At 40.5% G+C, this 25869-nt stretch overlaps 1 protein-coding gene across 1 annotated transcript; it reads left to right on the top strand.

Annotated features, from left to right (window-relative positions):
• The first annotated feature begins 934 nt into the window (after positions 1 to 934).
• On the top strand, positions 935 to 9311 carry LOC122885493 (sterile alpha motif domain-containing protein 9-like). Its single transcript, XM_044216613.1, has 4 exons — positions 935 to 2264; positions 3560 to 3621; positions 3708 to 3772; positions 4020 to 9311. The coding sequence occupies exons 3-4, from the start codon at positions 3749 to 3751 to the stop codon at positions 8535 to 8537; spliced, it is 4542 nt and encodes a 1513-aa protein (XP_044072548.1). The 5' UTR covers positions 935 to 2264; positions 3560 to 3621; positions 3708 to 3748; the 3' UTR covers positions 8538 to 9311.
• The last annotated feature ends 16558 nt before the right edge of the window (positions 9312 to 25869 follow it).

Here is a 25869-nt window from a genome sequence, read left to right as displayed (position 1 = left end):
GTGAGCTATTTAAAGGTTTTCAATTGAGGTCTTATTTCAGTTAAAGGTATAGGAAAGTCCAATTTGGGAATTTGGAACTGTAACAGTTGTTAATTGTGTCAGTCTAATAAGCTAAAGAACACACCTTTATTTACACATTCATTATGTTTATCAATTCAATTAAATTTATTTATATAGCGCCAATTCATAACAGAAGTTATCTCATTGCACTTTTCCTATAGAGCAGGTCTAGACCGTACTCTTTATAATAATAATTACAGAGACCCAACAAATCCCACTATGAGCAAGCACTAGGCGACAGGGGCAAGGAAAAACTTCTTCCTTGGATAGAACCAGACTCAATGGCTCAATGGTGGGCAGAGAGAGATTCAGCAGAATTAAAGTGTTTCTCTGTATTTTCAATCTTACCTCTTGACCAACTCCTGAGCACATTCACAGAAAATCACAAGCACAGAGACATGATGGAAGTACAGTGAAAATATAACAAACTTTTACTGCATGTTATTCTGCTGTGTCATACCTGCTCTGTAAATCACATGGCCTGTGCTCTCCTTTGAGAAAAAAAACAGTACCCAACAGAGAGAAATGTATATGTTATTTTGGTTTCACGGTTAGGCATTAACTGTCAGCTTGTTCATTTATTTGCAAAAGAAAAGTCTGGAGAGAAGCTATTCCTTAATTTGGCATTTATTAAAGCATTGGAGGATCAAAAGCATCTTGTACAAGGATATTTTCTATTCAGAAAACCAGCGAGCTGTTAATCTGTAGCCATCATCCTAAAAAAGAATGTTATTCTTAACATTACACAGAGTTTTAAATGAGAATGTGCAACTATCTGATAGGTTTCTTCAGAGGTGGGGAGGAGCTGTGGTTTAGACTTGCTCTCCCTTCGGTGGTGCACAGGCTGGTCCAGCCTCTTGGCACACGAGTCCTCCCTTCGTGTGGAGACAGCGCCCTGGTGGAGGAATCCTACACTTCCTCTGTTTGTAAGTTGCTAAAGTCTCTGCTTCGTTCCCCAAAACTGATACTTTTCCACTCATGGTCATTACAATACATACTGTCCTCAGTACATGATGTTCTTTCTGATATCCCTGTTTCTTTGTATAAATGTAATTCTGTTTGCAACAGCTAGTCAGCTTTTCCCTGCAGTCAGCAAGTCTGCAGGACAACACTTTGAAATGTTAAGCCTCATGCCCTGTGTGTGTGTATGTGTGTACAAAAGTTTCAACATGTTATTAATATAATAGGCAATCAACCTTCATTTAAATTGTTAATACATAACATAACTAATTACCAATTTGCAGGCTATATAGCTAGCTGGTGAGCTGCAACACATGAAACAGCTTAAAAATACCTGTCATTTTGTTCAGGAATGGTCTTTATTCTTCAACCCCGCTGCTAACAAAACATTATTATCTCTAATGTTGGCTACAGAATGCACACAGTGGGTATTTTGTACTGAAAAGACTTTGGAAGATACTCTCTTGATTTGGCTAACTTTGAATGCTTAAGCCTGGAATGCAAAGAGGACCGTGGATTGTGTCCCCCATGTCTTACATTGGAATTGCCTTTGGAAGTGATCTCTTCGTGGCCAGTATGAAGAGGAATTACTGCTACGACCAAAAACTGCTTCTCTATGGGCATGTACATATTGTTTTTAAAGTCTTGAAAAATTGTGAACCTGTCATTAACACACAAAATGGGCCATAGGGATCGTGCACCAGAGACAGTATACTTCTTTAGAAGATATTCCATCAGACAAGCACTTCTGTTGAAGCATACTGGCAGCTTGATAACACGGCCCTGTTGTCAGAGAGAGAGATCATACAGCCTGATATTCAAAGACACGTTTCAGGTGTGTAATCAACAGCATCAGCTGAGCAGGAGGTATTCAACAGAGGCTCTGCATTCAGTAGCTTACATTTGGAGGTTTCCACTGATTGAGTGAAAAGAATTGCTTCCTTGCATCTTTAGGAGGAATGTGATGACGCACCTGGTAAATCACAAATTACAGTTACACCCCGCCTTTCAGCCAGGAGTCAACCAGTTGGTTGGGTTAAAGAAACGATACCTATACAGTAGTTACCGTTTCCTTGAATATTGCATAGGTTTCGTTTCCTCTGAACTGACCGCCCTCCTGAGGACTGACAGTGTTCCGCATCAGGCTCCTGAAGGGCTCTTTCTCATCAGGACCTGCAGGAAGGCGGACGCATGACGGCGAGGACAGCAGACTGCGCGGTCGACTCATCAGCTGTCCGGGATGGGTAAGTGTGTTTTCCCCTTGTATGTGAAGTGTGGAAACAGTGTGATCACCCTCAGTTTTCTGATGTAGCCTGTTAGCCCAGCCCGGCTGATGTCTGTCTGCAGTTACTGCACTTGACTTGCAGGTTTACGGTTTGTGTGATTTCGAATCTGTGGAGAATAGCCTATACTTCTTGTTTCCACTTTGATCTCGCATTGATTTCAATCCCACCCATAGCAATAAAATCACTTAATCAATTACACGTTATATTCTGATAGTTCTGTTTGCTGAATAGGCGTCGTTGGAATTGTGTAATCCAGACAGCTTCTTCCGGGTTTTATTTTAACCACAGCTGGCAGCAGAGAGCCTCTCACTGCACTATTAGACATTACACAGATATTATAGAGAAAACAGATTAGACGTGGAATTAAAACATTGCAGTGTGGGTGTATATATTAGTGTTAATAACTTTAGTGTAACTGTTGCATTCATCAACACTTAAATGTAGTAGATTCAGTTGTATATCTCATGCACACTAGTGCTGAAACTACAAATACTGAAGGTTATTGAGATGTCCTGGTAGGAAAACTCTCTTTATCTTTTCTGTTGAAAAACAATCCTCCACATCTATTAGTAATTACAGAACACAGTTCCATACCTATTTAGGCTAGTTTAGCTATTATATTATAATACATTTTTTATTCCAGTGCCTGTTACAGTTGGGTGATATCTCAGTGCTGCATACTGTGAGACAGCAGACTTCTCTCTTGGCTGACATATGACTTGTGATAACAAGCAGAGCACAGGTGTAACTAATAATAGTGCTGGTTTTGTTTCACTGACGTGTGCCAGGTGTCACGGCACAGGTAGTACTGGTAAAAAGAATTGTTTTAAGGTCTAGGGTTTTAATTAGCACTAAGCCTTATGGCTGTACCAGCTACTAACAGGCCATACATATGTTAAATGCCTTGACTTACCTGAACCCCAGGTGAGCTTGGCTAGCTTTCCACCGTCGCTCCGCTCCTGCCGTGTCACACATTCAACTGCATAGTCGAGCCAGCTTAGTCGGGTCCACTCCGGTCCTCTTGCCATGCTGGGAGCTCCATGTGGGCTTCAGTTCATTTAGGTCAACAAATAGACACAGACCTAAACCAAAATACTTGAGGCTTATCATTAATTGTCCATCACGTTCTCCACAAGAAGAGTTGCTTTTGCAGCAGCATGCCTCTCTCCTCCAGTCTCTCTCCCCTGGCATCTGCCATCAGGCTGTTGCCTGTTCTGTTTAAACATCAATAATATTTATACTTTCTTTTGCAGCATTAGTGGTCAAGATTTGTGAAAAGTGAGCCAGCTATCATGGATTATCAGGAAAAATGAAGGTAAAGCTGAAATCTATGACATTTTGTGTTTATGTGCAGTGTCTAGTCCTCTATTGTGATTTCCTCTTTTTGAATTATGTTTGTAGCATCAGTGATCTTCTTTTGCAAAGAAGGAACCGACGCTGTTATGGCAGATCAAGGCGAAATGAAGGTAAATAACAGTTGAAATGATCAGCATTTTAGGAGAAGACAACTACAATAAAATAGATTTTACATTAGATTCAAATGCATTTAAAGATAAAGTTATCAGTAAAGTTTGTTCACTTCCTACATATTAAACCACTGCAAGTCGTTGTGCATTATTACACCTAATACTTCAACGCTAAATATGATCAACAAATAATTGTGCGGTAATTTGACTTGAAAATGTGGAAAAATAACACCACTCTTTATTTTAGAGTCAGGAGGAGGATCTGTCACCTGACATCAAGGACTGGAGTAAACATCAAGTGAGAGAATGGGCTCTCAAGTTGGGTGATGTGGATGACAGAGTTGCAGAAATACTGTTTCAGCAGGACATTAATGGGCCTAGCCTTTTGCTTTTAGATACAACAGACTTAACCCAAATGGGTGTGACTTTTGGACCAGCAAAACTTATCATTCATTCCAGAGATGAGGTAGTGAAACTAAAGAAAGAGGAACCAACAAGGTCATCAAATCATTCTGGAAGACCATACAAGCCTTATCCATTTTGTAGGTACCATGATACATATAGATACATGGAGAGCGGCATTCTTGATATTACAGAATCAGGTGCCTCAGACCTTATTGAACCCTGCCACGAGTATAAAGCTTTCATCAATACAACAGATGAAACCAAAATGGGCAAGTTCACAGCTGAGGTTATTCGCTTTGCAGCTGCCTGCATGAATAGCCGCACCAACGGCACCATCCATTTTGGAATAGGGGACAAGCCAGACTACATCCACGGTCAAGTGTTGGGAGTGGTTGCTGAGGACAAAGAGGCTTATGCAAATGAACTAAAATCTGCCATTGATGGTTATTTTGAACACAAACACAAACAGACAGCTCAAACTTGCATCAAACCCCCCCGATTTGTTGGGGTTCTCAATACGAATATGACATCATCTGACAAATGTGTAATAGAAGTGGACATAGTTCCTGACTCTACGATCTGTGAAGAAAACATCTACCACACTTTCAACATGGACACAAAAAAAGCCAAGAAAAAAGCTAAATGTAAAGAAATGGCCAAAACTGAAACAAAACCATCAAAACAGTTCTTTGTACGAGATGGCGGCAGCAGCAGGGATCTTCTCGCACCAACCACATTTGCCAAACATATGGAAGAGTACAACCAGTTTGTTGACAGTATGGCACAACGATCACAACGCCGAAAACAAGCAGAAGAGAAGCACCTCAACGTGATAAAAAGCAGTACTCAAGGCTCTAGATTAAGTCAGATGATAACTGGTGGATCCCTCTCTTTAGATAAGTCACACTTTGAGCGGTATGTGATAGTAACTAACAAATCACATTCAATCCAGTTTGAATCTCTAGGATTTCTTGTAGAACTCAACCCAACAGCTGTTTTGGACTTTGATCCAGAGTCAACTAAACATGGATTGCAGTGTCACTTCGAACAGCAGAGTACAGTAAATGTCCATTTACCAGCACAGTATAAAATCACAGAAGGAGTTGAGGACATTGCAAACAAGTTGAAATTAACTCGAAACACCAGCTGGATATTCTGTAATGGAGGTATTGAGGATGAGGCACCCTCAGACATAGATCAGTGGTTGATGGACAAGGGAGCCTCCATTCGAGATGTGATTTCTTTCTTGTGTCGGAAAGATGTGCTTCCCAACAAGAGATTCCTTGTCATTTTCCTACTTTTGTCAACAGTGAGTGAGAAGAAGGACCCTCTTGTTGAGACTTTCAGTACATTCTTCCAGGAGCTCAGAGGCACAGAGCAAATCCTTTGTATATGTGACAATGAAAAAGCATTTACCTCCTGGAGGGACCTAATTGAGGCTCGGTGCGGAATCAACATCTCTAGTAGATGCATATATGAGCTCAGTTTTGCTGAAGTCAATGGCACTATCCTTAGTCTTTTGTCAAAAAACCGTAGATCCAGCCGTTTCCTACCCTGTGGTGGGGGGAGCAAAGTGCTTCTTGAGAAGAAAGTGGAGCGTAGCCTGAATATCTTAGAAGTCCTGTGCGTGAACCAATGTGAAGGAGGAAGCGAGGACAAAATTGTCATAGAGGAGAACTTCTACAAAGGAGGAAAAGTGTCATGGTGGAATTTCTATTTCTCAGAGCAGCCTGGATCCACACCGTTTATCAAACGAGACAAGTTCGACTACATCATGAACACAGTCATACCAGATTTGTGCTCCCTGAGAAAAGCCTGCGTGTTATTCAACCTCATGCATGTAGCTGGATGTGGTGGGACAACTTTGGCCATGCATACTCTGTGGGCTCTCCGAGACAGATTCCGTTGTGCTGTCCTCAGAGACAGCAACGCTGACTTTGCTGAAGTAGCTGATCAAGTGGTCAAACTTTTAATGTATGACCATGAGGAGCAGTTACCGCGGGTCCCTGTTTTGCTGATGATAGATGACTTTGATGATAAGGAAAAAGTATTTGACTTGCAGCAGATCATTGAAAAAGAATGTGCGAAGAAAGACATTCAATCTAAGTCTCCACAGGTAATTCTCCTGAACTGTATGAGGTCAGAGTCCCCTGAACTGCCTGAATCAACTGAAGACACAGTATTCATTGGAAATAATCTCTCAGAGAAGGAGCAGAAACTGTTTGAGGAAACACTTGTGGAAATAGAGAAAACTCACAAGAATGCTGAAACGTTCTATGGATTTATGATCATGAAGAAGAACTTCAAGCCAGAGTATATTAAAGGTGTGGTCCGCAACACCCTGAAGAGCTTCAACGTGAATCAGAAACATGCACAACTCCTGGCTGTTTTAGTTCTGTTGAGTGTGTACTGCAAGGGTGCCTCTCTCTCCGTCTCTCTGTGTGAGGAATTTCTTGGTCTTCAACCAAAACCATTTTGTGGAACCAACAAAGTCGAAGAAGGATTTGGGAAATTTTCCACTTTAATTGCCGGCTGCTTAGTTGAGGGTAAGGTAGTATTCAAAGCTGTGAAAATGATCCATTCAAGTATTGCAAGACAATGTTTGCAGGAACTTACAACAACACACAATGTGAACAAAGCTGATATTACGGACCTTCTGCTCACCACAAACAAGCTTTATGAGAGCACACAAGGCAAAGACAAACTCCTGCAAGATATTCACCACATTTTGGTGAAGAGACATCATTCAGTGGAAGAGGAATCTCAGTTCTCTCCACTAATTCAAGACATCGCAAGTGAAACCCCAGGACTGGAAGAGATGGTGTTAAAAAATGCATCAAAGAGATTTGAGAAAGATGCCGTTGTTTCTCAGTTACTAGCCAGGTACTACTACCTAAAGAAGAGGGATTTCTCAGAGGCAAAACTTTGGGCAGGGAGAGCAAGAGATCTTTCCAAAGACAGCTCATATTTCGCAGACACATCGGCACAAGTAATCAAGCATGAGCTGAAGAATGTGATTGCAAACTACAAAGAAGTGGCTATTGGTCCTGAAAAATTGAACATGGTTCTCAAAATGGCTCAGTCAGCAATAGAAGCATTCAAGGAAACACAGAGCCTTGCAAAGAAGGAGTCAATTCTGCGATTAGCAATCAAGACAGACAACTGCCCTTTTAATACATCTGGGTGCCTGGGAGAAATTCAGGTCGGAGTACTCATCATTGAAGTGCTGGCAAGGACCCCCGTATTTTCTTCTGACAATGTCCGCCATGACATAATGAGTGGGGTTCTCTCTGGAGAGGTTAAACTTCAGGATGTAGAGAGAAATGATCAACGGCACAGCAAACACAGACCCTACTACATGATTCTCAGACAGTTTGAGGATGTACTTTACAACCTCAAATATAGGATGAAGTTGAACATTGACTTCCTTGACAATTTTTATGTGAACTTGGGCTCCAGATTTGGAATTAAAGACAGTCGTGAGCAAGTAGCCCAAAATGAGCTTTTCAGATGTTTCAGACAGTATGCAAATCTTTTCTGCAAGACAGATTCTGCAGCTCTTTTGAAGAATAAAACCATGCACATCATGCTGAAACTACACCAGGCAAGACAATACCTGGAGATGCAAAAGGCTGATACCTATTCTGGGATTCTCAATCGTCTCTCAAATGACATCTCACCTGAAATAATGGAGAAGATTGTCAAACACTATGATTTTGTTTGTGCACCTGATCGTAACCCGACTATGAAGGAGAGAATCAACTTCATCTATGTCAATGTTGTGTTGAGTTGTATCAAACTGCAATCAGCACACATTCAGCCATACCAGAAACTAATTAATGTCCTTTGCCAAGTTCTGCATGAGCAAATTCCATTAAATGACAATTTGCCACTGCACTTCATTGCAGTTGTGCTGTTGTGGCCACAGCAGGACCGTCCAGAATGCAGAAATCTGGGGAAGTACATCTCACAGATGAAGACCTCTTATTACAGAGTGATGAAGGACGTGTACAATGGCAAGAGGCCCATTGTCCATTTCTTCCTGGGGAAGAAGCAGGGCTATGAGCGACTGGTACACTTTGGGGAAATCAAAAGGTGCGTCTTGGCTGGGCAGGAACAGTTTTCCTCCATGTGGGAAAATGGCAAAATATGGAAAGAGAGGAAGGTGGAGGAGCTCCTTTGCAGGGTCACTGGCGTGGTGAAGAACGGCTTGATACTGGCAGATACTTGTATCCCAGATCTGAAGGTCGAAGTCACTCCAGTGTTTCAAGGTCAGCTTAGTGGGCATGCCCAGGGGTCAAGAGTGTCATTCTTTACTGGTTTCTCGATGAAAGGCCCAGTTGCACTCGACATTAACTAAACTTTGAAAGTATCCTGTTCCAACACACAGTGTATTTTCAGCTAATCATTGTGGATCCATTTGTTTTATACACCCTTGTATACTATGAAAAGGGATTGAGTCGCTTGTAGTTAATTGTGATGCTATGGTACATTTTTGTGTGTATCCTTGGCTCTGTACATTACATTGATACCATTGTTTTGTAAAGGAAAAAAATTGTCAAGTATAACCTTAAAATCAAACCTCTTAAAAATGTCTTCAATTAAAATGTGTACTGTGACTCACTATGAGTCATTTTATAATAATGAAAATTGAAATGTTGTTTTTTTTCCCATAATGAAATGATCTGATATTTGAAAAGGAATCCAACTATTACCTTTTGTCATGTTATGCATTCACTGAATAAATGTCTTATATAGCAATTTAATATTGTTCCATGAAATGAAATAATCTGCATCATAAATGTTACAAAACTTTTACTTGAAAAAAATGGTGTACATTAACAACTATGTATGAATTTGCAATGTTTTATATGTAGTGTCTTTGATTCTGCATGCTCCCTTATTGATACAACCAAGTAATGTATTTTTAGATACTGAATATGGAAATGTTGATTTTTGTGTTTTGATTTTGTGTGTTTATTCATAAACTGATCTGATGTTTGATAATACAATCATTTTTACCTTTTGTCTTGTATGTGTTACATTACTTAACTGCTATTTTTGTATTCCATGAAAACAATTATGAACATTGAGGTTTTCAATACCTTTCTAATAAACATGTATTGTAACGTTACCATGTGAGAATTTATTTACCATTTACTGCACCATGTGCACAAGCTGTTACTATCTAGTCCAACACTTAAGAAACACATCACTGTCCTGAAACTCAGTGCATTGTACTAAGCTGTTTAATTTTGATTACATGCCATAGTCACTAATGTAATTACGAAAGGACCATAAAGATACACATTCAATATATAGGTATTTGCAATAACTACAGTACTTCAGTGTATCAAGTTACGTTGTCCAGTTCAGGATGTTCTTACCTCTATCACACACAGGATGGTGCCACAAGCTCAGAAATGATCTTGGGTTATGCGTTCCACTGTGTCTGTGCCTGTAGCTGTATTATTACCCATTATACAACTGAAGAGACACAATATTTAGATGTGTTTTGTGCTCCAGTGTACAAGACCAATAAACTTGAAGAGTAGAGCTGGTTACATTTTAAAAAAAATCATGTAAAAGCAAGCATAAATTCACTTTGATTTCATGCCACGGGACGCTAATCATATTAAATGAATCACTGCACTAAAAGTGAACAAAATAGGAAAACAGAATTTTTATGCAACATATTTAAATATATGCCACATGACCAGAATTTGATTAATATAGTTTGATGTCCTGCAAACCAAAACGTATGTACAGGCCTAAAGCTGAGGTGCAGAAAGCAGTTCACAGGATGCTAAACAGTTTTAGAATCTCCTCCTTTAGGGTGCATAATAACAACAGACAGATGGTTGAAAGTGAACTCGAGGGTGGAGGAGGATTGTGCATTCCTGTGGCAGGCGATAGACAGTCCATAGGGTCACCAAACAGGAGAACTCCCACCTCCCTGGATGATGGACAGTCTGACTTGTGGTGTCATCTGAGGTTTGAATGGTCAACAGGACAATGCCGCCGCCCTTTAGCCATTTCTTCTTATAGACTTTCACACACAAGCTCCTGTAGATGCTGTGTTACCATGTGGGTCATGATGATAAGCGAGGTGTGGAGCCTGTCACTGAATATGTATGTTGCTTTCTGGCCTCTCAGGAGAGGCCCAGTCTGTGTCACACTGATGAAAAAGCAGCAGATGGCTCAACAAGTGAAAAACATCTGTAAGAGATTGTTTGTCTACATTTGAGGAGAGACAGCATATAGACACCAAGTAATGGTAGGTTTACATAAGTGCAATAACAAGCTAATTTGGTCATTAGTATGCAGTGTTTCTGTCTTTCTGCCATGTCAGTGAAGATGGATTGAGTCAGATGTTAGCTCTAAGTATATGTGGCACTGCAACACATGGCTGAAAGCAATCTTCAGAAGGTCATCTTTTGGGAGTCAAAGGTCATTCTGGTGATAAGTGTGTCCCACCTTTAGGATGTTGTAGTGAAAGGGAGCTGTGGATACTAAAGATAGGTGTAGATTCAAGACAGGGATACACGTCCCTTTACTCAAAGAGGGATGAAGGGCGACCACCTGAAATGCATACGAGTATACTGAATACTTTCTGTTACTGTTTTCTCTTACACATGTTGTGATTGGCTTTGGTCGGGGGAAAAGTAAAACACAGAAGTGCATTAACATGACTAATACAATGCCAATAGTAATGTGTCACTGTGATTTGCTGCCACCAGCACAAAAGTGAAACCTGCACCTTAGACATAGAGGGTCAACAAGTGACTGAGTGAAACATTGTATGCCTGCTTCTCCCTGTCAGAGAACGAAGCTACTACATCTTCATAATATACGGGTTGGAAAGTGAAAGCAAGCATGTCACTGTGTCTCTTCAGAAAGAACATTTTCATTGGAGAACATGTTAAAGAAAAAAGTTAAATGTTTGGGAATTTAAAATCCAGTCACTTTGCAAATTACACTGAAATTAAAAGTGTACTCAACCGATTTAGCATTGCACTCCTATAACTTTGGTGGACTCGTGAAAAAGAATTAAAATCGATGCAGCAGAACCAGCAACTCTTTCCACATTTGCAGAGGTACTCCCCAGGACCTGTAGCAGGCTTTGGATGGATGGCGGTCCCCTGTTGAACAACAGCATATTGAGTTGTAATACTCCAGGTTGACATCTTAGTATTTATTAGCTGCAATAAATTGCTCAATGAAGGAAACCAGAAGAGTAAAAGATTCACTTTTTCAAACTAATTCATTAACTGTAATTTAAAGAATACGGCTGGTGATATTCTAATTTTTTCTTACTGTCAACAAAAAGACCTACACCAACAAATAATTGATCCAACTAACGAGTATCCAAAGCCTGATATTTCTTATTCGTCTGTGCCATAGAGCTCCACTGTCATCCAAACGCTATTGAAAACACATCAGTGAGCCTCACGGTTGCACTGGGTGACATGGACAAACACTGCAGTTTGTTTCGAATTATTCCCACATTCATGGTCCTGGTTACCTAAATTCTCACTAGCGCACCAAGTGTGTATTAATCCCCCACTGAAAATAGTCCCCAACAAATGCACTATTTCCCCCTGTCTGAGTAAGGTTTGCTAAAAACTACAGTGCCCAGCTGTCTATATATTGGCAACCTGTTTTTTTTGTTTCAACTTTAGGAACCAATGGGCTTGCAGCCACAGACTGGACAGGGAAGTTGGAAAGTATTGAGAGTTGGGCTAACACATTACTGGTTTTGGTTATTTCATGGGATTTGTTGACAATAACAAAAATGGTCACTTAGTCAATAATTATTTATACTGTATCTGATTTTCATGTCAAGGTATTAATCATAAAACAGCACATTCCCATTAGTATTGAGCTTAATATTTAAACATGTTACATCTGTTTGTAGCATTTTTTTTTCCATCTGTAGAAAAATCAACAAACCAGATATCTGCCAGTTATTATTCATGGTAAATGTACTTTTAGAAAATGATTTGAATTTAAGCATAAATTTGGGAGAATATTCAGTCAAGATCCTTTCATTTGTCATACTTTACAAGTGCGCTGTACAAGATTTGCCCTGTGTGTGATTTTGACACACTACTTCCTCCCCAGTAGAGAGCGTATCAGAGCTGTGTAACACTGATCTCAGCTCACAGTCAAGTCTGACTAAGCCCTTTGTTGCAGGAAAGAAATAAACATTCTCTTCACTCTCCCCCTCTTTCTTTGGCAGCCTGATGAAGTTTTTATTTTTGACGAACTGAAAGGCACGTGTGTTCCTTCAATGGTCAGTGGGGATGAAAATGATCCTGATCATCTTGTGCCATTCTGCCATAAAGTGCAGCTGTCCACCCGACATTAACACATCTGTGAAAAGCTGAGCTGGCTGAAAATTGGAAGAAAAACTCTCGGTCAGCTATGCCATCAGAGATTTTGCCTTCACAAATGTTCCCACTACATAATGCATCCCATTCATGATACATTACTACTGTGATCGTGAACTGGATTTAGAGGATTGGTATAAACATTTCTGTGACTCGTTGGTATGAATTAATTTCAGAATAGCAGACAATTGCATGCCAAAGATTGCACTGTCACACTTAATTTTATGAATGACATCACACTTTTTCAGCTTAGTCATAGTAATCAAACATTTTAATGGATCCGTGGGACAGTTTCCCACAACCTCCTGAGCAGCGGTTCTCATCGAGCCTAAAATACACAACCCTCTTGACCTTTCTCCCAAAAGTCCACTACCACCCAACCCAACCTCCCAACTCTGTCTGCTAGCTTTGAATTACAACCTTTGCACACTGGCGGGAGCACAATGTGACGATTGTGATTGTATTTTAATTCTGATGGCGAAGTGAAAAAAGATAGCTTCCTCTGAGAATGGGCTAGATTTATGGGCCCTGTCCTGGCCACCGGCCCCACATCCTCTCTGATCTGCTTTTACTCCAACGACCCCTCGACCCTCGGGGGTCATTAGAGAGCCCCCGAATGGTCCGGCTGGCCGCCAGCCCATCTCACACTGCTTGTTTTCCAATCAAATCACTATATTTAACGGGGACACGAGCCCAGGGCCAAGTCCAAACAGACATCTGTTTGAAATTGTTCCTCGCAATTATTTCACACAGAAGTTCTCCCTCTGCACCCCCGTCCACACTCCTCGCCCCACTTTGGTCTTTTGTTTGTTGTTGTTTGTTTTCAGCAAAACCTCCCCCTCTGGATTGCTAATGGACAGAAATGAGAGGGGGAAGTGGGGGGTTTGGGGGTTGGGAAGTGTGGTGGTAGCGAGGGTCTGGCTCCTGGAACCTCTGTCACAGAGATACGCAGCCAGAGAATAGGAAAACCAGCGTGAGCTTTTTGATTTTTCCGTTTTTCACTCTGAACACAGGGAACAGCTTTCACACTGGCCCTGTACTGCTGCCAGCTCACATGACGTCTCCATCAAGACCATCAGTCGGTGGCTTTCATACCCTGGTGGCAGCATAGATTTATAAATGGCTAATCTGATAGAGGAAAATGCACTTATTATTATGATTATTGGTCAGGTTTGTTTTACTTTTTGGTAAAGTATAAGAAGCAAGTGTTTTTTTCAGGTTGCTCACTGCAGGGAACTAAGACGTCTGGTGCACCCTTCATAATAAGTTGCTCCTGAAATTACATACAATCTTCTAGAAAATCATATCCATCTCACAAAGGTATTGTGTGTTTTATGTGTATAACACTCATGACATTCTTATGCACTTAAAGGACTATCATCCTCATTAAGCCCCTGTCCATTTTCCCCCCTGGATAACTGGCTTAGGACCAAAAAGCCTTCCCTCCTTTGAGACTTTGTTCAAACAGTGGACGTAGAGGAAAAGGACAGACCAAGATCATCCTCTCATAAGGCTGCTTTGTGCCTGTAGAACAAGATGAGACCACATTTAGTCTTTACAATGACTAAGAATCTACAGCCATGCAAGCAGCTCTGTGAGGCTGTACTGAGCTAAATGCTAACATCAGCATGCTAACATGCTCATGATGACAATGCTAACATGCTGATGTTTAGCAGGTATGTTTACCATGTTAACCATCCTTGTTCAGCGTGTTAACATGCTAACATTTGCTAATTAGCACAAAACAAAAAGTACAGTTAAGGCTGATGGGAATGTAGTTTTGCAGGTATTTGGTCAAAAACCAAAAGTATTGGACACATTTTGACCTCATGGTGGTGCTAGATGAAAAGTTAACAAATCACCAAAGTTATTACAATTCATCCTGAGGGGAACATGAAAGTCTACAGAATTTCATGGCAATCCATCCAATAGCTGTTGAGACATTTCACTCAAAACAAAAACTATCATGGTAGCACTAGAGGAAAAATCAGAGGATCACCAAAGACATGAATGTCTGTACAAAATGTATTGGCAATCCATCCAATACTTGAAGAGATATTTCAGTCTGGACAAAAGTGGTGGACTGGCCAATTGTCCAACAGACAAACACCATCCATAGAGCCAGACTTCTAATATGGCTAAAACAGAAAAAGGACTCAATTCAGCTTAAAAATGGAAACTGAGATTTGTTAAAGTAGTCTGATGCCCCTTCCTGAAGTTATGGCTCCAATTCCAAGTCCGACTCTTTATTTTTAGCAAAAGTAAAGGCTTCTTTCTGGCAGGCAAGATGTGAAAAGATGTGAAAAGCCACATGTGTGTTGACATAAATAACAAAAAGAAGGTAGTCAGGTCAGGGTGGGAAAATGTTTTCGTCAAAATGTTGTACTTTGAAAATCAATCTTTCACTCATGTTTTTTGAATAGAATAGACCATGACAGTTCTGACATGGCTGTCTGATACAGAGGTTGTTGGTGTTGAGAAACTTTAAGTACAATAGTCAAGTGGTCAGTGTGGCAATAAACATACAAAGTATAGTGCTCCACGCCGCTTACACTTTAAGAACTACAGCATTTTGTTTGTACATCAAACAAAATGTAGTAGTAGTAGACTACTACTACTAGACTAGAGTAGTGTGTGACTATGATTACAACAGATTGCTATGACTTTGTTTAGTCCACATCTGAGACCCTCGTGAGTCTAGAGAGTCAGGAGGAGCCTGCTTCAGGACCAAAACTGCCATCTGGGACCAAACTTGTCACAGAATAAAATTGCTGGTTTCCTGGATATATATGGATTATGCACAAGTACAGGATGATCATGATGGATTTAGCATGAGTAGACAACTAAATACATTAGTGATACATACAGATCACTGCTCTCTGATGCACATTCAAGTCTGTCAAGAGTGATGGTTGGCTCAGAATAGCTGTGCAGCTGTATGTTGGATACTTGAGCATTTAGCAGGAGTATCCTGTTGTCACTCAAAATGATGCTCTTAGTCACCCCCACCCATGTAGCTGGAGATTAGATGTGTGATAATGCATTGTCACCTAAAATGGGATGTTTTGACACTTTGGAGTGCTAAAAGCAGGGATATCAGTGAGGACTTTAGCACACTACCTGAGTTACACTAAAAGCCAAGTAGTGAGTGGTTTTCCTTCAGTCATTTGGTAAGGATGCAACTAAGAACAAAATTCATGTATGGCACTCATCTATGGAGGATTAGATCTTACATTAGGTTTTCTTATTTGATTTAATGAGTGGATATTTTGTGGACAATCTTGAGCCACTGAAAAACAGTGTTTTGCATTAGGTGCATGGCCAGTAGCTACACATGATACCCATGGTTGTACAGGTGGTGGACAAAATAATGTTGCTATGCTGTATCTTGTGCATAAAAATGAAAATTAGCACCAGAAAGGCGTTTGATTACTATATTTTCAAAGAACTCCTCACATTTTTTAACCCAATTAGAGCACCAGATTGCTGGGGTTCAACTATAAATTAATTTTCTAATTTATTGGCACACAATAGTATATACGATAAATTGTTGCTCTAAATACCACTCCTCACACAAACAAGTTCAAATAAGACATTTTAAATTAAGAATAATTGTCCAAAGTTTGGCATGCATGCATGTGAGCCTGTCTGTTTGTGTATGTGGCCCTCACCCAAAGGACCATACCATTGTGAATGCAGGTTGTATTTTTTTGGCGAACCATTTTCCAATGCATGCCAAACAGTTTTAAATGTTCAGATTTCCTGTGTTTGTCCTGCAGTTCCAGGCGGCCATTGGTTTCCACTCATTCCTGTACGGCATGAAAATCAATTAGCAGATTCTTGAAACTTACTTGACTTGTGTAATGTGTTCACATGTCAATGTCAATGTTACATTATTGTTGCCTTAAGTGAAGATTTATTTGAACTGAATTACCTCACAGTCTGATCACACACATTACTGTTTTGTCAATTTTATTTTGTTGTTCTGTGAAATACTTTAGTTGTGAAGCATCTCTTCACAATAAATCTTTACTTACTTAATTTCTTACACTGGTCACTGTGAAGAGAGAGACATTGCCCATTTCAGGGAAGTCCATAATTTGATTTTTGCATTCTTGGTGAAGTTTCTCTGTATGCAATGGGCACATGTTGCCAGAGATGCACACACACTGTATCACAATAAGCACACATGAGATTTACTGATGCACTTTTTATGACCTGTGTGTGTATGTGTTTCACAGTTTTATGGCTACAGATTTGTAAAACGGTGTAAGCTAAGAAAACTAGCTAAGCATGTGGTCTTGTTTACATCGTTAAAGTGATTATGAACTGAGACATGTGGAAGGTGCATGAGGCAATGGACAGTTAAAATGTTGTAAGAGCAAATTGCTGTGGCACTGATGTTCAGCTGTGTCTTTGACAGAAAGTACAATTTCCATCAGAAATAATACTTTTAATTGCAGTGTAGAACACAACAGAATCTACAGTACATAATATATATCATATGACCAACTACTGTAATAGCATTACATTAACAAAATTGGATTACTGTCAAAGGTGATGTCAAGAATGGGGCAGAAGGAGGGAACCTCCAATGTGCTGCCCATAAGATCACCAGTAGTTTAGTATCTCTTTCAATATGTGTAAAACTGCAAATTCTGATATTTTTAAGAATATTTTTCTTGTCAACAAATCCAACAAAAAGACCAAAACCAATAATGTGTTGTGTGAGTGCCCCAAGTCCATTGGTTTCTACTGAAGACGTGAAAGTAAACTGCACAAATCAGTATTTTAATATTAACAATAGACGATGTGTAATGTGAAAGGGGGTCGCTCGTAGTGGCGAACCCACAAGGAGTTCTCACTGGCCTCAGCTCCCCTGAGCGTTTCAGCATCTTTCACCTCGTTGTTTTGGTTTTACTGTTTTGGTTCAGCCTCACCACTCTCATGAACCTCAAGTCCAGCAGCAGCAGGCAGCTGTTTTCAGTGTAAAGCTCTAATAAAGTCACTGTACACTACCCGCTTAACACCAAACAGCAGACAGACAAACATGGTGACTAGCTAGTGAACATAGTGGAGCATTTAGCAGGAGCTGGTGGAGATCAAAACAGAGCTAAAAGGAGAGCGAACATTGGACTAACACTCATCAGGACGACGGAGACGAGACTCTACATGAATGCTAATGTTGCTCTGCGCCTACTGGATGTGTAAATAGGCAACTGTTTGCTATCATGTTCACCATATCAACATAATAATGTAATAATATGTCAGTGTTGTGTTTACTGCCCCCAAGTGGTCATTTCCAAAAACAGCTGAGCACTGTAGTTTTTAGCAAACCTTGCTCAAACAGGAGGAAATAGTGCATTTGTTGGGGACTATTTTCAGCGGGGGATTAAAACACATTTAGTGTGCTAGTGAGTATTTCCAACAGGACGGTGTGTGTGGGACTGAGTCAGAATAAACCACTGTGTGTTCATGGTAATGAAGGAACATGTCACCCAGTGCAGCAGTGTGACTCAGTGTTTTTTTTATTTCTTTTTTATATGGAACAGAGGTACAGTTGTACATGATATTCAGCATAACCGGGTTTTCCCTTATTGATGTGTTTAATAGTTTTTGGAAAACAATGGCGTTCTATGGCACAGAGTAAATAGATATATCAGGCTTTGGCTAAACACACAATACTTGTTAGATCATTTCATTGTTGGTTTTGTTTTTTTCATTGGGTTTGTTTACATTAAGAACAATATAGAATATTTCCAGCCTCATTCACAAACAATATCACAATTCATTGACTAGATGAAGGACACTATTTAAGGTGTATACATCACCTGGGCAATTGTGTCATTGCACACTGATGATGACTTGATGTCAAAATGCCTGTTTTGATCTGCTGACATGAAATAAACAGTTGAAGAGGCATTTGGCACTTGTCCATGCTTTAGTGTGTGAGAGCCTTTGACTGTGTTTACCAACTAAGTAAAATTAGATCGGCATGAACCATCTATCAGGCAATAGTTAAGGACCTTTGAGTAGACAGTGATGAGCAACTTTCTGTGCATTTTTAGATGTTTAATCAACCAAATTCCAGTGGTTTAAAATGATATAAGAAGATGACAGAGAATGAAAGTGGGAAGCAGTAGTTCCTCAAAATAGACAACACCCCCCATGCTGGCATTATGTCCAGGACATATGCAACACTTCTAACAGCGCCACAGTAGTTCACCATTCTACACAGACCTGATCTGGGTGCTAAAAAGAGGAACTTCATTTGGCAAGTGGACCATTGTTCATTGTATGGAAGGAAACAATCTGTGTTTTGTCTGTGCTGATTTTTTTGCTGCATCAGACCCCCTTTCCTGCCTCCAGCAATGGGGAAAAGAAGGGTGATTATATGATACTTGTGAGATGATAAGACCTCATGTTAAACTCAAGTCCAGTTGGGACTCTTGCAGCAGTTATAGGTGACTGACCCCAGAGCCTTACATGCTGTGGTTGGTTTCTCTAAAATGCCTTATGGCACCAACATCCTCTTTGTTCCATTGATTTATGATGGTATGAAGATTATCTCGGTGCTGAGCTCGTTTATGGGATCCAGGACTTTGTGATTAAGGACAACAACACGCTAAAATATCTGTTTGCAAGGTTGTATGGGTAAATTCTGCTATAGAGGGCTTGTATCTCAGTTGTGCTCAGCTATTCAAACTGTAGTTCTAATGGCATTTCCACTACATAATTACAATGTTGTGGATGTGACAATACTAGTCCATCCACGACAGCTTTTATGTAGCAGCATCAGCTACAACCCATGGCTCCCAGCCCCTAACCAAGGGCAAGGGTTCAGTTTTAGGGTCGGAAACTTCCTTTGTCCTATTAGTGTGTTTGCTCCAGAATGAGCAAAAATGCTTTCAGTGTTGGGGAGGTGCTTGGATCAATGTTGCCGAAGAAAATGTGAGTGAACCAAACCAAAGGAACATTAGCAAAAACGGAATGGCCCTTACTCCCTGTGGTCTTTACCTGGTACATTTTTCTTTGCCACAATGACAGGTCTATCTCTAACCTTTTAATGCATACAAGGATATTAAAGAATTTTTTATGTTTTATTCCATTGGCATGGCATTTAGCAGACAAAAAGTGAATGCACAATTATGCTTCAATAATCAGAATGACACGTTGGTATTGTTGCACCATTCATTTCAAAAGGAAAGTGCAGTAGGAGAGGGAGATGAGTGGGTGTACATTCTTTATGCCAGTTTCAACAGGAAAAGTCTGAAAAACATAAAAGACAAGCTCAAAACGTTGTTGACCAAGAGCCAAGACGAGGTCATCCACTCCCTACACTCACTCTCGCCCACATAAGACTTTAAATCAGAAGATCCCCCTGACTTCAATCAAACGATGGCATTCCTCAACGGCCTACTCATGACAAACCTCTCAGAGCATCTGACCTCCAATCTGGCTGCCAATAGAGAATAACCTAGGAGAGGTCATGATCTGCGTTAGGGACTGACCCTGGACTCTCACCCCGAGGAAGGCCACAATGCTGGCCTTCATCACAGACATCCCCTAGGCTCTGTGTGAGTTGATCATAATTCTTGCACTTCCAGAGTTTAGCGGGTCACTTTCTGCCCTTGGGCCAGCAGCAGCAGGACGGGCCAAAGCTCTATTGGAGCAGTAGGTAACCCTGACTCAGACACGGGTCACATCCCTCTGATCTCAGTAGGCACAGAGCTCAACGCAGGAAGCCTTTGATGAGAAACTGAGCCAAGCCTGTGGAGAAAGGCACAACAGCCCCAGCCAGTGAATCGCTTTATTATGATGACCTGACCCCAAAGGCCAAAGAGCAAAATGTGACACACTCCGATACTTCTTCAAATACATTTCAAACTGAATTTTGTCCCATTTTGTTACAGTTTCACAAAAGCAATTTAGATTTATTCATGGCAGCAACATCGAAGTATCAAAGAGTGGCCCTAGTGGTGATGAATCTATTATCATGTTAGCACAGCGTACACACACACACACACACTGAGCAAGAAAGACAAGACATATATGTTGATAAAAATTGCATGGTTAATTTCAACAAGGGGAAGGATTTGAGAAGTGCCTATAGCAGCTTGTCTAATCAAACAATGAACTACTGTTCACACACCACTGGGAACTGGTGAACTGCTAAGTAACTAAATTCTCCCTCAAGTGGGAAAGAAGACTTAGGGGACCTGATGGATCTGGGTGATTAAAGACAGATGAACAAGTGAAGATACAACAAAAAAAAGAGTCAAAGATAAACATTCTCTATATAGAACTATATAATAAATGTAATTAACTAAACTAAAGCAAGGTTGTGTCACTGACACCAAAGGGTATATGGCTGGCATTTATTCACAAATCTCTGTGAAGCTGTACACACACACACACACACACACACAGGTGCTTTGAGCTAAATGTTAACATCAGCAGGCTAACACGCTAATCACCTGAACACATGTTCAGGTGATTAGCAGGAAATATTCGTCATTATCACTGTTAGTTTAGTATGATAGCATGCTAAAATTGTGCTATGTTTAGTGCTTATTAGCACAAAATCCAGTCCATCAAATAGTTGTCGAGACATTTCACTAAAACCAAAAGTGTCAAACTCATGGTGCCCCTAGAGAAAAGGTCAGGGAATAACCAAAGGTCAGTAGGATTCAACTGACATTGCCATCCATAGAGCCATGCAGCTAGTGTGGCAGAGAGACAAATAAGCCAGAAAATCAAAGCAGAGATCCATCACGTCTACAGTTGTGACGTTGTAATATTTCATCATACTGTAATACTTCTGCTTTTTCAAGAACTTGACTTTCTTGCAGGATTGTAAAATTAAAGTCAAGTGTAATTAGTAATTGTAAAAAGTAATTTCTAAGTCATTGTTACTCATCAATAACCTTTTTAGACCAGTGCAGATTGTCTGGTGCTGTGGGCCCATGAAAATCCTATAAAGCTATGAGCGCTTTACTGTATATGAGAATCTATTGTCAAGCTTTGCAGATTGCATTTATTCCATTGTGGGTCAGCTGAGGATAGCATCTTTTATCCACTTGATCCTCTGCCCTTCTGCCATTGTTTTGTCTGGTAGCGACCATGGTGCAGGGTACGAATGTCACCCCAACCAACTTCCTCCGAATATCTTCTAGTTAACAACGGGCAGTGGCACTTTGGAGCCCTACAGTGAGACGCTGGCCAATTTAGGGACAGCTGAGCCGATAGGAAGGGGATTCCACACAGATCGGATGCTTCCCCTTCCCATCCCTCGGATCTTTGATGACGAGACTTGCATGATCATGCAAGTGCATTCAAAAAGGACAATTGCAATATTGTATGTCGAGATGGAATTGACCTTGTCGGATTATGGTCACCAGTAATTAAAGATCAGACTGGGTGATTGACGGGGTTTTCCCTCCTGAGTATAGATAGGGCAGATTGTTGAATATTTCTTTAAAGCTGCACTAATCAATATTTTTTATATTAACAAATGGTGAAATGATTATGTGTAACGTTAAAGGTGTCGTTCGTAGTGACAAACCCACAGAGAATTATCAACCGACTCTGCAGCTCCCCTCAGCTCTACAGAGCTTTTTAGCCTCTTTTAGCTCACTGTTTGGTTTTACGGCCCACAACTTGACTGTTTTGGTTAAGCCTGAGGCAGTGAGACTACTTGCTAGAACCAAATGGCAGACAGACAAGTTTAGAGACTAGTTAGCGAACATAGTGCAGAGTTTAGCAGCTAAAGAGACATTTTTCTCAGGAGTTGGTGGAGACCAAAAACAGAGTTAAAAGGAGAGTGGATATTGGACTTCCATTCATCACATTGCCAGAATACCGATTCCAAATGACTCTGTGTCTGCCAGCTGTATAAACAGGCAATTGTTTAACATTTTAGCTATATCAACTTTATAGACATGTCATGTAATTGTTCTGCTTGTTGCAAAGGCCTGCCTCCAAGTGGCAAAAAAAAAAAAAAAAAGCTTTCTGCAACCTCAAGAGCAGGCGTCTCCAACAGTTAAATCTCATTCTTAAGTTAAAGACTAAATTTTGTGTTAAGCATTGTCAAGGAAAAAGGTTGTATGAAGGTTGATTCCTTTACTTTTTCCACATATGGATGCACTGTACGTCTGTGCCCTGTTGGCATGAAGCTGTGTGCTTCAGAGCACACCATCTCTCTTCATCAGTGTGTTTTGTCTAATCATCCATATCTGCCTCACTAACCTCTTGTTCTCCTCTCTGGTGAGACTCCTTACCCTGGGGCTATTTTTCTCCCATCCTCTCTAAGAGAATAAGGAATTCCATTAGCAAAAGCAATCAGTGGGCTCCACTTCTAACCAGTCCCCAGCTGAATTTGCTGTCAAAAAAAAAAAGTGATTTGTTCTCTTTATTTTAGTGCACTGCATCTTTTACTTATACCCCTATCCCCTTCCTTTATCTCTAGTCTTTCTCCTGCTTCCCACCTCTTACTAGCTCTGTTCAATTCTACAGTAGCTCTCTCTCTTGATTTTTCCTTTCCTCCTTTTTCTTGCACCACCTTTTCTCTCTCTCTTCTTTCCTGTTTTATGTTGCTCTCAGACCCAGTCCTTCAGGGCCAGCCTGCCACGGTTAATTTTGGACAAGATGCCATCTAACTTTAGAAACTGCTCTGTATGCATTTTGTGCATATGGAGTATCCTTTTTCACCTGGGTTTTCAGACTTTTTCTTTTTATTTTGCTCTAGTATGCAGAGTGAAGAAGCATGGATAAAAAGCACAACTACTGAAAGTAACACATTATCTTTTCATTAGCAGAGCATCAAGAAAGATACACAGATGTATGCAGAGGGGCTTCAAAGCAAAAACAAACGTTGCTCCTCTATTATTGAAGCATGTGCACTGCAGTTATCATAGAGCACTCTAAAGAGACCTGAGTCTAAGACAAGGAGTGTGCAAAAAATGTGGTTTAATTTGACTCCACATCAGTTATGGTGTTATATCTATGTTATAGTAACTTGAGTTAAAAGGTGTTTTTTTCAGCCTAACACTGAACAGTGAAATCTGATTCAAGCTCTGACATAGCGCTGCAAAAGGAACAGGTATTTACAACAGACCGTTTGAGGAATCAGCGGTGGTGGTGACGATGGCGTGGCTGAGAGACACGTGGAGGACAGGCAGGCAGGAGCAAACGAGGAGCAGGCAGGTGAGTTGTGTTCCTGGAGCACAGAAACACACGTTAGCGGATATAACACGACACAGAAGAACAGACCGAATGCTTTAGAAAAAGCAACGGTTGGCCGACTAGTAACTGCCACAGTGGCTGAAACAACAATCTGGCGATGACTGAATGGAGAGCCTGAGTAGATGTACTGCCGTTGATGAGCTTGATGGGAGGCAGGTGTGTCGGCTGAGCGCAGTGATTGGGTGAAGGATCTCAGGTGAGTGAGAGTGGTGGAGTCAGTGGAGAGAGACGGGAGGAGTAGCCACGCCTCCAGACACATGTGCACACACACAGAGAGACAGACGGGAGAGACAGGAGACACAGGGCAGGGGAATAACATCTGGAAACACTAAGGGAATGCAGACAAACTGTCACAGCCGTAACAGACTCGATTTACATCCTCAGATCGCTGCAAATAAACGTCTGAGGACCTGCCAACAAAACCTGAAATGAACAAAAGTATGAATGAGAAAATAAGATGCTTAATTTCAGTGACAGTGACATTCAAATCTTGAAAAGAAATCGTAAAATAGAAAAATGAATAGTTTGGATGCCTTGTAGCATTTTAAACGAAAAGGATGAGTGACACCGCATCAGTGATGCTGTAATTCATTAAAGTTCTGAACACCGTAATCTAGATGAAATATACAGTAGATAGAGAATAATGTAAAACTTGAGTTTAATAAAATTGTTTCCATGTTCAGATAGTGACACGAGAATTGTTCCAAGGACTTCATAATACAATTATAAACCAATATAAATTGTAAGGCGGCGTTGCCATTTAACAAGAAAATCAACATGATCTGTTTGCAATTACTTGTAATATCATGGCAGATGTTGCACATGGTTTGTCATAGTCATTATACATCTTTAAAGGAATAGTCTATAGACAATTTGGAAAATGTGCTTAATCGCTTTCTTCCTGAGAGTAAGCGGACGAGATCAGTGCGCTCTCAGACCTGTCCATTAAATGTGATGCTACACAAGTGTAAAAATGGCAAGTTGTGGTTTTACTGGGGGTTATGTGCTGGACTATTTCTTGTCTGGAGACTCTACATGTGACTGCAAAATTCCCAAAATTTCCCAAAATGTCGAACTTTTCCTTAAAAGCACCTATAATTGGTATATTTATAATAACAATTTATCAAATGCCTGTGAAACACTGTGTCAATGTGACAAAGGGCTCACTCGTAGTGATGAACCTACAGAGAATTATCAGCTGAATCTGCAGCTCCCCTCGGCTTTACAGAGCTTTATAATAACTTCAGCTCATTGTTTAGTTGTCCGGCCGCAACTTTACTGTTTTGGTTCACTCTCACCGCTCTCGCTGTCATTTTTGGCCACAGCAGGCAGCTGTTTTCAACAAAAAAAACAAACCCACTGTACACTACCTGCTCATTACCAAATGGCAGACAGACACAGTTCGTGACTATCTGGCGAACATAGTGGAGCATTTAGCAGCTTCTCTCAGGAGTTGGTAGAGACCAAAAAAGAGAGTGAATATTGGACCTACATTCACCAGGTGGTGACCACAACTTGTTTTGTTGATGAATTAACTATTCCTTTAACAATTGCCAGTTATTGATCACACATGAAGGCAAAGAGGTTAGCTGCTATTACTAGTCACCTGCTTGAAACGGACAGTATTGATTTGACACCAGCGTTGGCCCTTCACAGACTATGAAAAATAGTCATGCTTTTTATTCTTCTTACATGTGGTTTGGTTTGTGCATTCATTTGAAAATGTTTTTTTAACGTTATATTTGCCTATTGTGTAGGCACTATATGTGCAGTGTAAGTACCATCTTTCAAATCAAGGTTGTTTGCATACATATCTGGTGCTTGATTTCATTAAAATCTGGTGCTCAGAATCCTCTTTGTGTCTGCACCCTTCATACATATGGCTACTAGAGTTGCAGTGAGTATACTGGTGTTTGCCCTTAGAGCTGTACTCGACAGCAGTCTGAGAACATGCCAAATGTGATTTAACTTGTAGCATACTAGTCCTACTTTCATCTGGCCTCCAGGGACCACAGACCATGTTATATCAAAGAAGACACAACGCAGAGATTTAAA

This window comes from Siniperca chuatsi, linkage group LG12 (genome assembly GCF_020085105.1).
Source record: "Siniperca chuatsi isolate FFG_IHB_CAS linkage group LG12, ASM2008510v1, whole genome shotgun sequence".
In the NCBI taxonomy this organism is placed as follows: domain Eukaryota; kingdom Metazoa; phylum Chordata; class Actinopteri; order Centrarchiformes; family Sinipercidae; genus Siniperca; species Siniperca chuatsi.
This window is presented reverse-complemented; position numbering and strand designations above follow the sequence as displayed.

What these genes read in the sequence shown, in the direction of transcription:
- LOC122885493 (XM_044216613.1), top strand. Translation starts at nt 3,749, where the DNA reads ATGGCAGATCAAGGCGAAATGAAG. An exon ending in CAGATCAAGGCGAAATGAAG is followed by an intron (nt 3,773 to 4,019) that starts GTAAATAACAGT and finishes TCTTTATTTTAG; the next exon opens with AGTCAGGAGGAGGATCTGTC.